Raw genomic sequence first — 17027 nt, 5'->3', positions numbered from 1 at the left:
TATGAATGCTATTGATATATTAATATTAAACTCATTTTTCCGCGGCATTTGATCTTAAATATGTAATACAACATTATAAAAGACTCTTGCTATTGTATTCATATATCTGGGATTCACTGTATAATAATAATTCTTTAATTGTAATTATAAATCGAGTACATAACACACAGAAAGCTAACTGGAGATTATTGTCTCGCCGAATCTGATGTAAAATCCTCAAGCTTGCTTTCATGCCTTGAAAAGTGGCCCCTCGTTTTTCCTGTCATATATCAATTAAACAATTTGTAAAATATGGTTTTGTATTAGTAAATGTTTGTTTTGATGCGCACTGTATATAGTAAAGCATCCAAATCATTTTTAAGGCGGAAAAGGTTCGTAAATTAAAGAATTTCATGGAGAATTCTTTTAAATTTCTAGATATCACGAGAAAAAGTTTGCTTAATTGTTAAAAATCCAGTTTTGTTTTGTCTTTCAGTAACTGAATTTATTTGTAACTATTTATAATTTTTTTATACGCAATTAATTTTACCTTCACGTTAAAACTACAAAAACTTTTCAATCTTTTCCGTTGCGTAACTCAAATTTCCGTTGCGTAACTCTATTATTTTCCATTGCGTAACTCAAAAGTCAACCTTTTATGGACGTTCTTATATAGATATCGATTTTTCTAATGATAATAAAAAAATCAAACAAATCGTCTCAAATTCTAAATTTTGTAATTCATTTTAAGATTCTTTCTTTATTCTACAATTCTATCTTGTGTTTTTCTTCTTTATTCTCGTTTCTTCTTCCTTTTTGGTTTAGAATGCTGAATCTGCTTATAACTGAATCTATCCTGAAATATTTAAACAATTACAAAAAACATGAAAATTTTATTATATAAATTGTTCAATCCTTTGATCGGCTCGATTGGATAAAAAATTAAAATAACAACCAACAAACTAGGTAAATACGGTGGTAGACGATTATATCAATATAATGAAGACTACTTTCGATTTCAATTATGATTTATATCACACTTTTAAACAGCATGTATACACAAAAACATGTAAATAAAAAAGTCGTCTTCATTATATTGATATAATCGCCTACGACCGAATATACAGGGTGTCCCTTGAAACAAGACAGTTGAGAAACGACTTAAAGATCGTTTTGACTTTGATAAAATTTACGGCATGTATTCGTTTAAAAATTTTACAAATAAAATATTTGGAAATGTTCACATTGTCCTGGCATTGCCTAATTTATTTTGTGCTCGTCAAAATTACGGAGATTTCAATTATTTAAAGATTAAAGACAATAGTCAATTCGTCTCTGAACTCTCATGTTTCGTGGGACACAATGTACCTTTCGTCTGGGCAATTTTTGTAATGAATTGATATCTTGTTATTTTTAATATAAATTACCTCTTCAAGGATTATTGGAAGGCTCTGAGCAGACATCACTATTATATGTCCTCGGTATCTAAAATCATCAATTTATTAATTATTCAATTCTTTGCAACATTAATTATCAAATTGTTTAGAATCAAAGGGATTTGAAATATCCATTATTATTCCAATTATTGGAGTTTGTTACACAACAAAACTAATTTCACAACTCGAATATGTCCCTGAGATCATGATCGATACATTCTTTCAAAATAATTTTTTGCCAGAAACCCGATTCTCTTTGCCAGAAACCTGATTCTTATTGCTAGAAACCCTATTCTCTTTGCCAGAAACCCAATTCTCTTCGCCAGATAACACAAAAAGTAAAATCTTAAATGCTATGGATAAAGTGTCTTTATTTTGTTCTTAATTCCAAGAATTGGATTGTTTAAAGTGATTTTCTAATAAGTGCACACTATTTATCTATTTCTAATAAATGCACACTATTTATCTATTTAAATTAATAAAAGTCTTGAATGTTTAAAGTGATTTTCTAATAAGTGCACACTATTTATCTATTTCTAATAAGTGCACACTATTTATCTATTTACATTAATAAAAGTCTTGAATGTTTAAAACATTTAACTTATTTGAATATTCAAATTGTAATGTTTGGAAACGAAATGAAACGAGGAAAATATCTAAATTGCAATCTGTGAATTTAGATTCCAGAGCTATAGTTGCATCAACCCAGAATTAATTATTAGCAAAAGGGATGCATGTTAAATATTTTTAACTACATGGTCGTTTTCATTTATTTAGGTATTTCTAGACACTAACTTTGAATTCAACTATTAAAGGGAGTGTAGATTCAACTATTAAAGGGAGTGTATATATATTCAAATATTAAAGGGAGTGTAGATTAAACTATTAAAGGGAGTGTAGATTCAACTATTAAAGGGAGTGTATGTATATTCAACTATTAAAGAGAGTGTAGATTCAACTATTAAAGGGAGTGTAGATTCAACTATTAAAGGGAGTGTATATTCAACTATTAAAGGGAGTGTATATTCAACTATTCAAGGGAGTGTAGATTCAACTATTAAAGGGAGTGTAGATTCAACTATTAAAGGGAGTGTAGATTCAACTATTAAAGGGAGTGTATATATATATTCAACTATTAAAGGGAGTGTATATTCAACTATTAAAGGGAGTGTAGATTCAACTATTAAAGGGAGTGTAGATTCAACTATTCAAGGGAGTGTAGATTCAACTATTAAAGTGAGTGTAGATTCAACTATTAAAGGGAATGTATATTCAACTATTAAAGGGAGTGAAGATTCAACTAATAAAGGGAGTGAATATTCGACTATAAAAGGGAGTGTAGATTCAACTATTAAAGGGGGTGTAGATTCAATTTTTAAAGGGAGTGTAGATTCAACTATTAAAGTGAGTGGATATTAGACTATTAAAGGGAGTGTAGATTCAATTATTAAAGGGAATGTTTATTCAACTATTAAAGGAAGTGTAGATTCAACTTTTAAAGGGGGTGTAGATTCAACTATTAAAGGGAATGTATAGTCAACTATTAAAGAGAGTGTATATTCAACTATTAAAGGGAGTGTGTATTCAACTATTAAAGGGAGTGTAGATGGAATTTCATGTGATTTAGTTCGGTATTTTCGATTCACAACTGTTCTCAATCTTTCTCTGACCTAGAACGAATAAGATATGCACGTTTTTCTCTTTAAAAAAATGAATATTTCTAACTGTGGTTTAACCATGAATATGCTACTTGAAATTTCGAAGCAATTGTAGAATCAAACTTTCAAGCAAAAAACATGATATTTTCCCTATCATTGATCATTGAAAAAAAGGTGTGAAGATACTGCCACGAATCTGACAGGGCGCTCTTCACATGGAGAGGGTCAATTAAAGTTACAAAAAATGCCTTTTCATTTGTTTTCGTATTTGATTAAACGGAAAAAAAATAAAAGCCTTTAACGGGAGTTGTCGGCTATGTAAGGTAGTTGAACTGAGGACGCAGTGTTGTGGAAAACTTCTTTAGGATTCATTTGAGACATATTTCACTTTTTAAAAGTCTGTAAATCCTGAGTTTGAGCGCAAATTCGACGTTCAAAACTCCTGATTTGGGGGTGGATACGTTTTCAGAATTAGTTTTTTTTTAAATTACTAATTAACGACGACATAAAATGTAAAAATATTCTACAATAAACTACAGACGTCATGTAAAGGAACATTTTGAGAAAATAAAAATTAATCTTACCATCGAAAATAAGTAATCTTGTTCAATTATTAGTTTCTATTATCTCATTATTCTGGTTCCTCATTATTCAAAAGTATGTTCGCAGATTTTCTATAATTATTATTGAAAAGACGACATTTAAAAAATTTAAAGAAATCTGCGAATAAATTCAAAGAAAATTGGAAATTAAATATAATAATGAAAACGAAATAATCGATTTTAGCATTGATTTATTGACAAATTTCTTTTGTGAAATATGTTCCTAGCCATCTAATTAGATTACTGTATAATTTTTACTTTATTTTTCGTTGTCGTTATTTAATAATTTAAAAAAAAATAATTCTGAAAGCGTATCCACCCCCAAATCAGGAGTTGTGAACGTCAAATTTGCGCTCAAACTCAGGATTTACAGATCTTTAAAAAGTGAAATATGTCTCAAATGAATCCTAAAGAAGTTTTCCACAACACTGCATACTCAGTTCAACTACCTTACATAGCCGGTCACTCCCTTTAACCAAATAAGTTATGAAATTATAGACTAAAAACAACAAAACGAATATTAGGTTGTATGAGACTGGCCAAAAATTACGCGGCCTGCGTACAAAAGGAGCCCCGTCAACCTGACGCAAATGCATGGAAGAGTTTTCTATCATGATTCCTCTAGTTGAAGAGCTTTTGAGAAGAAGAAAGTTTTATGAATATATATATATATATATATATATTCTTCGCTTGTTTGTCTGTCTGTTTGTTTGTATCCAATAAACGTCAAAACGGCTGAAGCGATCTGGCCTAAATTTTGATTGGAAAGGTTTATTGATGATCACAATTTCAAAAATTAGCCTTAAATTATTAAATCTTGAAAATCCTCGAAATTTAGTTTATTATTGTTTTACAATGTATACAAGAGAAATTGTTCAAAATTGAAATAGAAGATGAGCGCGGATCCCATGAAAGCCTAGTATCTTATATGTAACTTGGTAATTGTTTACTTTTCGATGTAGGTAAAATCAAAATTAGAGAAGTTACGAGGTTACAAAGTCATACAGGTAATAACTGCGACTGTAGACAAAAAGAAGGTTTCTAACATATTGGTTTAAACTGTGTTTTTAATTTTCTAGAAAAATATTTGTTTGAAAAAAATGACTTTATGTAAAATGTAAGGAAATATAAAACACAAAAACTACTTAAAGAATAAATAATTGAGTATGGTTTCAAAATGTATAAAGTTTTTGATTTCCAACAAGTTGTCGATTTGACAGTTAAATAAAATCTCATTTCCAATTAAAAAAAGTTTTAATTCATGAAAAACGAAAAGGGGGGTATTAGAGGTTAAGGGAGAATTTGAGGGGAGAGAAGAATGGAGAGGGAATTATGGATGAATTTGAGAGGGAGGGATTATGGTGGGAAGGAGGGAGGGATTTTAGAATTAGGTCAGGATGGGGGAAGGGATGGATAGGGAGGGAGGGGGCTAGTGGCATAGGGAGGGAGTGTGTGGTTGGTTGAATAGGGAGTGAGGGGGTGGTTGGATAGGGATGGAGGGGGTAGTAGGATAGGGAGGGAGAGGTTGGTTAGATAGTAAGATAGGGGGAGAATTAGGATTTTTAGGGGGGTGGGATTGGATAGGGAGGCAGGGGGGATAGTGGGATAGAAAGGTTAGTTTAAAGGTGAGAAAACATTATCAAGAAACCAACTGAGCTAAATTTAACTCTCATTTATTTTCTTCAGATAAAAACTTGTGCAAAATTTTCACAAAGTTCAATTTCTTTTTCAAAATTAAGATTTTAGTTTGAAAATTATCCAAGTTTAGACAATTTTATCCACATTTTACATTTTCTTAGGATAGGTAGTTTAACTCCCCAGCCATATTAGAATACAATTTGAACTTCAAGTAAAGTCTTTAAAACATTTTTCCAGCGTCATGTTTAGCAAAATTTCAAGATATTGAAAGGGGGGGGGGGGCGATAATACTAGCAAACTAAGCTCAACGCTGTTCTGACCACCATTAATAGAAAATGTTGTTTCAATTTATTTTCTTGTGATTTTTTGCAGCTTTTAATTTGATTTTCATTATAAGGTTTGAAACTGAAGAGGACCAACCCAGATTGAAATATATATTATTATATATGTGGAACTGACACCTACTTTATTTACTCTATAAGGTTTGGATCATTATCAACACTAAATGTTAGAGCTGTATAAACGACTTTTGTCAGCTAACTATTGTATTTCATGTTCCAAACCCAATTACGAATTAGCATATTTTGTAAATAGATAAATTCCGTTAATTTCCTTCCTCGACTCTGCTGTATAAATCCGCAAGTTACTTTTGCAGATAAAACACAAATCAAAATAAACATAAAAAAATACTGAGTTTAAACCAACAGTTTAAATTCATACTTTATCAGACACAACGCATTTAAGGGTAGGGTTGTGAATCTGGCATTGCCATGTTTTCATGTATTTATTACTCTTACAGCCCCTGGAAGTTATTTTTTTTACAATGAAACTAAAAATGTGTGAATTGAACACAGGGGCGGATACAGGATTTAAGTGAGGGGGGAGCTAGATTTTTTAGGAACAAAAAAATTCATGATTAGGAACAAAAAATCGCGTCGCAGGCGAAAAGAGTCAAAATTAATGACTAAAGACTAAAAAACTAGATTTTTAACTTTTCACACATTATAGTTTATTAAGACAGATATTTTTCCTGTTTTGCACTAGGGTGTCTTTCCCTTATGCATGCTATTGAGAAGCTATTCTGAAAATAGGAACAAAAAATTCCAAATTCAGGGGGGGCTACGCCCCTCCCTGAATCTGTCAGGGAAGGGGCGAATTTCCCCCGCCCCCCTGTATCCGCCCCTGATTGAACGAATATAAACCTGCAGGATCTGGACTAGACGAACTCTTTAGATCAATATTTTCTATCCCCTGGTGAATATAATGTAACCATTACTGATCATTTCTCCAACCAAACCAAATATTATACTTACAATATTCTTAAACATACTTAGTCATTCACGCTACATTTATATACATACAACTTCTTGTTCTTTATATAATATTAGGGAATAAGAAAAAAGGGAAGGGAAATGGCGCTGGTCTGTCATGAGAAAGCCAGTCGCACTGCTTTGCAGACGAGTTCGTTATTACAGACTCTTTTGGTACAGACACACAACATGACTACAGTCAAGGAAATTGCAGAACAATGTCGTCAATTATATTTAAGCTTTAATTACGAGTAGTTTATTGTTAACTTTGATCATGTTATATTCTTTGCATGAAAATTTGGCTGTATAGTGTTGACTTAAATATATGCATAATATACTACATGTATATTAAACTTATTTTTAAGTAAACAATTAACAATATACAAATGTACTCTCCTAGACTGTACAAATACTTAGATTCTTATGTACTGTATATACCTACAGTACACGCCTTCGGTCGGTATTACTTTCACACACTATTTTGGTACAGACACACATACACGACGTTTCCGGCCCCTGTATAATAAAACATACTTTGCTTGTCTGTTTGTTTGTAAAAACAGGTGAATCGACCCCAGGGAAGGTTTATAAATCTTTAGAATGGAATTTTTATTGTTATTAGATAACTTCAAATGAGAAAAGGCCCCCGAAGCTGAGCGTAAAGCAGGGTTATCCAAAAAAGAAGAGACTTTAATGCCGACCTGCTACTCTTTAAATTCAAGGATCGGAAGGCTGAACTTGGCCTTCTGCCTTCGTTATAGTTTCTAAATAACAAAATATATAAGAAATTAGCTTACACCTGTTGTGAACCAGAAATAAAAGAAGAAATACCAAATAAATTCCGCACTGTCGTCTCTGAAGTCTTGTCCTATGTGGGTAACCCTTTATATACGTTAATGGATATGTTTCACATAAAATCCGCGATTCCGTGGATATACAAGAAATCCGCTGTTTCCTGGATAAATTAAAAATCCACTAGCAGACAATTAAGAAATTAGTCAAAAAAGAAATCAGTTTTTCATGTTTAACCATTAATGGGGATAGAGACTGAGCGATGGAGCCACAATTTTAAGATACAAACGTTTTAACCTCATAAAAAGTAAGAATAGGACGAGATTATGTTAAAATTAGGATGGGATAGGTTAAAGTATTGCAAAATAAGTTTGGATGGGATCAAATAAGATGCAGAATAAAGATGATCTAAGAATATGTCGGGATAAAGTGATAAAGACTGGATCAGATAAGGATAAGGTTAAGATATTTCTCTCCCTAGGGATGCAAGTATAGAAGCTGACAGATAGGAGGGAATAAAGTAATAAGTTCCCTAGTTTAACACCAGAAGATAAAATACATTTTGAAGGATGAGCTTTGTTTAGGGGAGTAGGAGGAGGAGTAGAGATAATCTGGAGATTGCGTGTATGGAGGGGTATTAGGAGAAAAATATGGGGAGTGGAGGAAGAAGTTGAGATAGGAGATAATCTGGGATTGCATGGAGAGGGGGTGATAGGAGAAAATCTGGGGAGTGGAGGGAGGAGTAGATATAGGAGATAATTTGGGGAGTGGAGAGAGGAGTAGAGATAGGAGATAATTTGGGGAGTGGAGAGAGGAGCAGAGATAGGAGATAATCTGGGGAGTTGAGGGAGGAGTAGAGATAGGAAATAATCTGGTAAGTGGAGGGAGGAGTGGAGGGGAAGTAGAGATAGGAGATAATCTGGTGAGTGGAGGGAGGAGTGGAGGGGGAGTAGAGATAATCTGGGGAGTGGAGGGAGGAGTAGAGATAGGAGAGAGTCTAGGGAGTAGAGGGAGGAGTAGAGATAGGAGATAGTCTAGGGAGTAGAGGGAGGAGTAGAGATAAGAGATAATCTGGGGAGCGAAGGAAGGAGTAGAGATAGGAAATAATTTGGGTTGCGAATAAAAGGTAATCTGGGGAATGAACAGGAGATAATTTGGGGAGTGAAGAGAGGACAGAAGTTGAGGTTTAAGGAGGGTAGATACGGGATGCATTAGAATGGATTACTCCTGGATATTGGAGTATGAGTTGAGGAATAATGGGAATACTTAAGAAGAGATGGTTGGCTGGATAGAACATAGTTATGTGATTTAAATATATTTTGTCGGAAAGTGAGCTGCCGGGGGTGGTAAAGGTACTAAGCTTAACTGCTAAAAATAACTTCCAAAAGCTGTTTGTTTTGTGTTTACGGTTTATGCAGAGAAAGTTGGATAAACCCATTGTTTGTTCTGCATAAACTTTACATATTGTTTATCTGGATATCAGGATATCAGGATATCAGGATATCATTATATCAGAATATCAGAATATCAGAATATCAGGATATCAGGATATCATTATATCAGGATATCAGGATATCATTATATCAGGATATCATGATATCAGGATATCATGATATCGGGATATCATAATATCAGGATATCAGGACATTAGGATATCAGGATATCAGGATATCAGGATATCAGGATATCATTATATCAGAATATCAGGATATCAGGATATCAGGATATCAGGATATCAGGATATCAGAATATCAGAATATCAGAATATCAGAATATCAGGATATCAGGATATCATTATATCAGGATATCATGATATCAGGATATCAGGATATCTGAATATCAGGATATCAGGATATCTGGATATTAGGATATCTGGATATCAATATATCAGGATATTAGAAAATTAGGATTGTTTAAAACATATTTAAATTTCTTATTCCCTACACAAAAACGAGTTCTTTCTTTCTTTCTTTCCCTTCCTTTTAATTCCTTCTTTTCTAACTTAATTTTATCTTTTTCCTCTCTTTTATTCCCTCCGTCTAATTTCTCCCCATACTTTACGGCAAGGGAACGCGAATGTGCGATTTGTGTTCCAGAATCTATATAATGTTCCTGGTGTTCCTTGAAGGGATTGTTTACCATTCTCAAAAGTTGGTTGGGATTCTAAATTCCAAAATTATTGTATTATGTCTATTTCAAAATAAGGAAAAAATCCCTTTAATCTATTTTGAAATAAGTGAACAGCCCCTTTAATCTATATAATGTTCCTGACTCTAACAAGAACAGATATATGTTTTTGTCACACAAGGGAACAAGAAGAATAATGGTATCATAGAGAGTTATGAATCCTTAAAGGGAACTTTCACAGAATTTTTCATTTTATAATTTTTGAACCTTTACCAAAAAAAATTAAGATTTTAAATAATCAAATGAACATAAAACCACAATTGTATAGCTTACACAGACAAGCTTCCTATTCCAGAGTTTAAAAGGTCTCACTTTCTATAACATAACCTGACCTAACCTAACCTAACCTAACCAAAATAAAAATTACAGACTTCCTTTCAATTAAAAAAGGTCACTTCTGTTTGTATATTTGTATATATATTTAATATCAGATTTTATAATTCTGAAAAGCTCCCTTTAAAGGGAAAGTTTTTATCTACAATACTGTACTTTCAGCTCAACTACCATGTCTAGCCGGTCTCTCCCTTTAACTTTAGTTCCTGGCCTGGGACTCTTAGAGAGAAAATAAGTAAAGAAGAATTCTCTCTCAATTAATTCTGACAATTGAAACAAATCCGTTTTCAGAAAGAGAAACATGACTATAAGTATAAAATAAGTAAGGTTACTACACAAGTTAAAACATGGATATAATGCCTACTAGATCAGCTTTTAAGTGTACCGGTGTGAATCGGACATTCCACTTTATTGATGGAAGGTCACTTCACATTTACAGTCACTTTAAGTCAATTATACCACATAAAAAATGTCCCTGAAAGTAAATCTGATCCGATATTTTTCCTTGATTTCATATGAATTTTTCTTTGAACTGTTCAATTTGTAACAAAATAAAAGTTTACAAAATGTTCATAAACTCCATTAGAAACATTCTGGCCCTCAAACCCATCTTTGAGCGTTACGCTTGGATAAGCTGTCTTCTTATTTCAATAAATTGAGGTTTCTTTTTATTTTCTTTCTTTATTTTTATAATGTTCTATATAAAGCTGAGATTGTGTGTTACAAGGTTATTATGTACAATTATTATTATGTTACAAGTCATGATGATAATTAAAAATTAATGTTGTCCCAAAAAGTGTTGTTAATTTTTTTTTTTAAATAATAAAACTTGCTTTTATCAATATCTTTAATCTGATAAAATGAAAAACAATCCAAAAAAATCGTTATAACAAACTAAACTGAAGGCACATCACTAGGCACAAACTAAACTGAAGGCACATCACTAGTCACAAACTAAACTGAAGGCACATCACTAGTCACAAACTAAACTGTAGGCACATCATTAGTCACAAACTAAACTGAAGGCACATGACTAGTGACAAACTAAACTGAAGGCACATCACTAGTCACAAGCTAAACTGAAGGCACATTACTAGTCACAAACTAAACTGAAGGCACATGACTAGTGACAAACTAAACTGAAGGCACATCACTAGTCACAAGCTAAACTGAAGGCACATCACTAGTCACAAACTAAACTGAAGGCACATCACTAGTTACAAACTAAACTGAAGGCACATCACTGGGCACAAACTAAACTGTAGGCACATCACTAGTCTCAAACTAAACTGAAGGCACATCACTAGTCACAAACTAAACTAAAGGCACATCAGTAGTCGCAAACTAAACTGAAGGCACATTACTAGTCACAAACTAAACTGAAGGCACATCACTAGTCACAAACTAAACTGTAGGCACATCACTAGTCACAAGCTAAACTGAAGGCACATCACTAGTCACAAACTAAACTGAAGGCACATTACTAGTCATAAACTAAACTGAAGGCACATCACAAGTCACAAACTAAACTGAAGGCACATTACTAGTCACAAACTAAACTGAAGGCACATTACTAGTCACAAACTAAACTGTAGGCACATCACTAGTCACAAACTAAACTGAAGGCACATCACTAGTCACAAACTAAACTGAAGGCACATCACTAGTCACAAACTAAACTGAAGGCACATCACTAGTCACAAACTAATTCTAAAGGCAATCAATAAATGTAGTTTTCTATTATTAGTTAAACAATTGTTCTGACTCCCCCCCTCTCCCGAGCCTGCATGCATTCTTCAGCAGAATTAATGAAAGGCTAAATTAGATCACGATAAATGTGATGGGCAAGTAATGTCTACTAATCATGGAAAACTGAATATCAGGGGCGTATTCAGGGGGGGGGGCTATGGAGGCTCAGCCCCCCTCCGGGGGTTTTAAGGCCCCGACGGGGTCTCAAACTCAATGCAAAGGAATTGAGTCTTTGCCACAAACTCTGATCTTCTAATCACTATATATTTGCGGCCGGATGATATTTCAAACTTAGATAATCTGATATAACAGAATTCATAGTTTAAATATTCAAGATCTACAACATTCTGTTACAAAGATATAGGGATAATCAAATCAGAGTTTGTGGCAAAAACTCAATTCCTTTCTGCAAAATTTTTTTCTACTTCTCAAAACCCCTTCAGTAAGAGAAGCTTTGGTTGAAAACATGTAAGATTTAAATTAACAAAAAATTAACTTTAATTTGACGTAATCTCAAACCATAAATACTTACTCTATTATCTCAGGTTGAACCCAGATGACCCCCATGACCTCCACCTGGCAAAAGGCATTGTAGTACAATCCGGGGCTGACGCAGTTCATCTGGTTGGTACACCTACAGTACAATATATAAGGTTCAGTACACGTAGTTCATCTGGTTGGTACACCTACAGTACAATACATAAGGTTCAGTACACGTAGTTCATATGGTTAGTACACCTACAGTACAATAGTGCAGTGCAGTGCAAGTTGTTCATATGGTTAGTACACCTACAGTACAATCTATAAGGTTCAGTACACGTAGTTCATATGGTTGGCACACGTGCAGTACAATATATAAGATTTAGTACACGTTGTTCATATGGTTAGTACACCTACAATACAATATGCAAGGTTTACAACACGTAGTTCATGTGGTTGGTACACCTGTAGTACAATATATAAGGTTTACAACACGTAGTTCATGTGGTTGGTACACCTGCAGTACAATATATAATATTTAGTACACGTTGCTCATATGGTTGCACCAACCATATGAGCAACTGTAGTATTTCCACTGTGCTGGTATATTACCACTGTGATGGTATATTACCATGGTAATGATATATTACCACTGTGATGGTATATTACCATGGTAATGATATATTACTACTGTGCTGGTATATTACCATGGTAATGATATATTTCTACTGTGCTGGTATATTACCATGGTAATGATATATTAATACTGTGCTGGTATATTACCATGGTAATGATATATTTCTACTGTGCTGGTATATTACCATGGTAATGATATATTAACCCTGTGCTGGTATATTACCATGGTAATGATATATTACCCCAGTGCTGGTATATTACCATGGTAATGATATATTACCCCAGTGCTGGTATATTACCATGGTAATGATATATTACCCCAGTGCTGGTATATTACCATGTTAATGATATATTAACCCTGTGCTGGTATATTACCATGGTAATGATATATTACTACTGTGCTGGTATATTACCATGGTAATGATATATTAACCCTGTGCTGGTATATTACCATGGTAATGATATATTACCCCAGTGCTGGTATATTACCATGGTAACGATATATTAACCCTGTGCTGATATATTACCCCAGTGCTGGTATATTACCATGTTAATGATATATTAACCCTGTGCTGGTATATTACCATGGTAATGATATATTACCCCAGTGCTGGTATATTACCATGGTAATGATATATTATCCCAGTGCTGATATATTACCCCAGTGCTGGTATATTACCATGGTAATGATATATTATCCCAGTGCTGATATATAACCCCAGTGCTGGTATATTACCATGGTAATGATATATTATTCCAGTGCTGATATATTACCCCAGTGCTGGTATATTACCATGGTAATGATATATTACCCCTGTGCTGGTACATATATTACCATGGTAATAATATGAAGTGTAGTAAACTGTATAGTTAGGTTTCTAGGAGTAGCATTGTGTATTTACTATATAGTATATACTATATATAATACTAATATAGAAAATGATAAACAAAGGAGTTCAGTTGCACAACAAAATCAACTTTTATGAAACTGTTAATTTTATCGCGAAAGTATTTTACTGCCCTACATATTGGTAAGTTATAAGTATTGTAATATAAATATTGGCATAAAAATGACATTTTCTGAATTTAGGCCCTTATGTTAAACTAAATTATTTGTAATAATTGCAAAAGACTTGAATCATGTTTCTCAGAATTTTCCCAGTTAATGACAGTTTGTTTTATAGGGATCAGAGTGTGTGGCAAAAACTCAATTCCTTTTTAATTTATCACCAAACATCATGTATTTCAAATAAATATTAATATTTTCCATACTTTAAGAGCAAGATGATGTAAATATATAAAGTTTAAAATATTTAAATAAGAATATTGTTGAACTTTACTCCTCATAGTTCCTCCTTGAATACAAGATTTAGACAAATTTTCTAAAGAAATGGGTTGAGGTTAGAATAATATTTTCGTTTATATCAACATATTGTAGTTGGAATCATGATGGTTCAATTCAGGCAGCCTAGCCTGGCTTTACCATAAACTTAGCATCATTGGTTTCCTTCTATAATATAACTCTATATGTATATATATATATGATGTACAGGGTTACCAACAAAAGATGAGATTTAAGATTTTACAAAGGAATTGAGATTTTGCCACAAACTCAAAATTGCTAATCCCTATATTTTTTCAACCTAATGGAGTCAACCTTTGATATTTTAAACTCATGATATCTGATCTCACAGAGTTTGAAATATTAGATTTTTTGCAAAGTAGTACTGTGGAGCCCCTGTTGAGGGGAGAGCTGGGAATCGTATTCTCTAAACACTTAAACCAGTTGTAAATGTACGTTACTTAGACGCCATGTTGTTTCAGTAAAATTCTCGTCAGTTAAAATTGATAATTATCGATAGTAAAACCTGTGTTATTTTCATAGCTAAGGCACTTTGAGGTACATTTTTCATATATATTCATAATCATTGGATAAAAAAGAATTGATTTATACTTTTCCACAAAGACGAGTTGAAACCTTTTAGATATATTTACTGATTAAAATCCTTGTCCAATTCCTCGATGTTAAAACATGATTGTGAATCTGTAATTTGAGTTCTAGAGACTATAACTTTTGAAGGATTAATATAAGGTCAAGACTTTTGAATTTTCGTCGTCATAGTGAATATCTCTTATATTGAAAGCTTTAAGCAAATATCAAAGTTTTAGATTGTTTACTGTATATTTTACGTTCATATAATTAAAATAAAGTTCTAATCATGTCAATCTACAGAGCATTGATTTATTCTGAGACAGAGAGATGTAAGAGATGTCAAGGGATTTATGAAGTTGTAGGACGTTACGATCAACCTGAGCTACAAAATGTCTAGGTTCGATATCTAAGGGTTTATCCTTGGTTTTTATTGACTATTAGCGGCCAGAGTTGATCGCGAAACACAGGATTACCCATAAAAGAAGAGTTTTTGAGACAATTTTACAATTTTTCTAAAACTCGTGACTCGCTGCAGATGTACATACATACATAATTTTTAATTTATCATATCTTTTTCAGCATTTACCAAATTTTACTGGATACGAAATTTTAAATGGAAACTTGAGATCGTGGGTTTAAATGCGGGTAACCCTGTATCTCCAATGCTCGCTAAGACTCTGAAAGGATATAATATCTGAGGTTACGTAAACATTAATGGAGAGGAAGAATTGGAGCTAACCAACAGGAAAATATATGGTGAACAACAAGAAAAGAAACAAATAGGAAAAATAATCTCTAAAAATAAAATAAGAAAACTATGATTTTAGCATATAATGATGATTATATTTATATGTACGTATCACGTAACGCTGCCTTGCCGCTTTGGTGAATGTAAATTGAACCAAGAAGCAGTGTCAGGTACTTATGCAAGGAAAGTTAATTGCAGTCGCGTATATTCTGTGTACATATTGAAATCAGTTCTCTCTGGGCGGAATTTGTGAACAAGGATAGATGCATCAGTGTTCGTTTAGTATCCGAAACGGTTAAACGAATTTAATTTTGATAATTATGAAAATTCACATAATAGTTTTCTATAACCAGAATATTTCATAGATTATTTTTGTGAAAATGGATTCTATGTCAGGCTGTGACATCCGTCTTGTGTTTACTTTTCCGTCCAAAGACAATACACTGCAGTACAAAAAATGTATACACTTCTGAAATAACTTTCCTTGCATTAGTACCTTGGGCAGCGTCAACTATAGTTGCACCAGAGCCCATTCTCTCCATAGAAAGTGGTCGTGTATTTCACTTACTTTGGGGGACGATATGTTGGCCGCTAGATGTCTCGTGCTAAATTCTTATCTGATAGATAGATATTTCTCCGTACATTTCACGACCAAAATAGGAGACGTCAAGTTGTCGACCAATGTAGTTTATGGAAGGAACGGCCTCAGCTAGCCGTCCAGGCGGGACAGTCCAAATAAGGACCGCAAACGTTGGCCCAGCTCGGATTCAAATGTACACCGGTTGTGCATGGTATATATTTATATATATATATATTTGTATATTTCTATAAGTAGTCTGATTCCTAATGAAACCATTGAGTGACTTGAGACCACAGGAATATTCTGATCCTGTTTTAAATATATTAAGTTGTGAACAAAAACTTTAGATTTCCAGGTATAGCCGGGTTCCCAAGCAAGTATTCATAAAATTGTTACCTGCAGAGAAACTCCATTCTAAATTGTCGTTTACAAGGTTCCTAAAAAATGAGACTATTTAAAACTTTTCTTATAATTTGTAGTTTTTCTTTTTTTTCATGTACTTACAAAAGTATTGTACTTAGAGGGCCTGTAATCGTAATGCGCTCCATTGATAGAGTTGCATTTCCTATTCACAACGGTACCCTAGCATGTCCTATTCACAATAGTATCCTTAAATGCTTTATCTTATCAAGTAAGAATTTGCGCATTTCTTGCTTCAAAAACAATGAAGAATTTATAAGAATTAAACACTTTTTTACATTCAGAAAATAGTGTTATCTTTTACATATTGATTAGATTAAGTTTTGAAGGTTACCGTTGTGAATCGAGCGTGCTACTATTTTAATGAAAGGTCGTCTAACAATACGAATACAGTCCCTTTAAATTGTTTCGGATATTCTGGATCTTTCCAATCTTGTGATTAGTTTCTAATTTCCCCCATTCTAGACACATTTACAACCCCCCCCCCCAGGGGGAATACTTGAGAGGGGGGGGGGGTACCAGAATCCCAAGCGGGAAAGGGGGGGG

The 17027-nt window shown here is 33.3% G+C and overlaps 1 protein-coding gene across 1 annotated transcript; it reads right to left on the bottom strand.

Annotated features, from left to right (window-relative positions):
- Positions 1-699: 699 nt before the first annotated feature.
- LOC111696525 (uncharacterized) lies at positions 700-16638 on the bottom strand. Its single transcript, XM_023466144.1, has 4 exons — positions 16458-16638; positions 12217-12318; positions 1407-1464; positions 700-835 (listed from the first exon to the last, which is right to left on the bottom strand). The coding sequence occupies exons 1-4, from the start codon at positions 16472-16474 to the stop codon at positions 773-775; spliced, it is 240 nt and encodes a 79-aa protein (XP_023321912.1). The 5' UTR covers positions 16475-16638; the 3' UTR covers positions 700-772.
- Between the last annotated feature and the right edge of the window lie 389 nt (positions 16639-17027).

Source organism: Eurytemora carolleeae, unplaced genomic scaffold, assembly GCF_000591075.1.
Source record: "Eurytemora carolleeae unplaced genomic scaffold, Eaff_2.0 scaffold211, whole genome shotgun sequence".
NCBI lineage: Eukaryota > Metazoa > Arthropoda > Copepoda > Calanoida > Temoridae > Eurytemora > Eurytemora carolleeae.
Note: the sequence above shows the minus strand (reverse complement) of the source record. Positions and strands in the feature narration are given on the sequence as shown.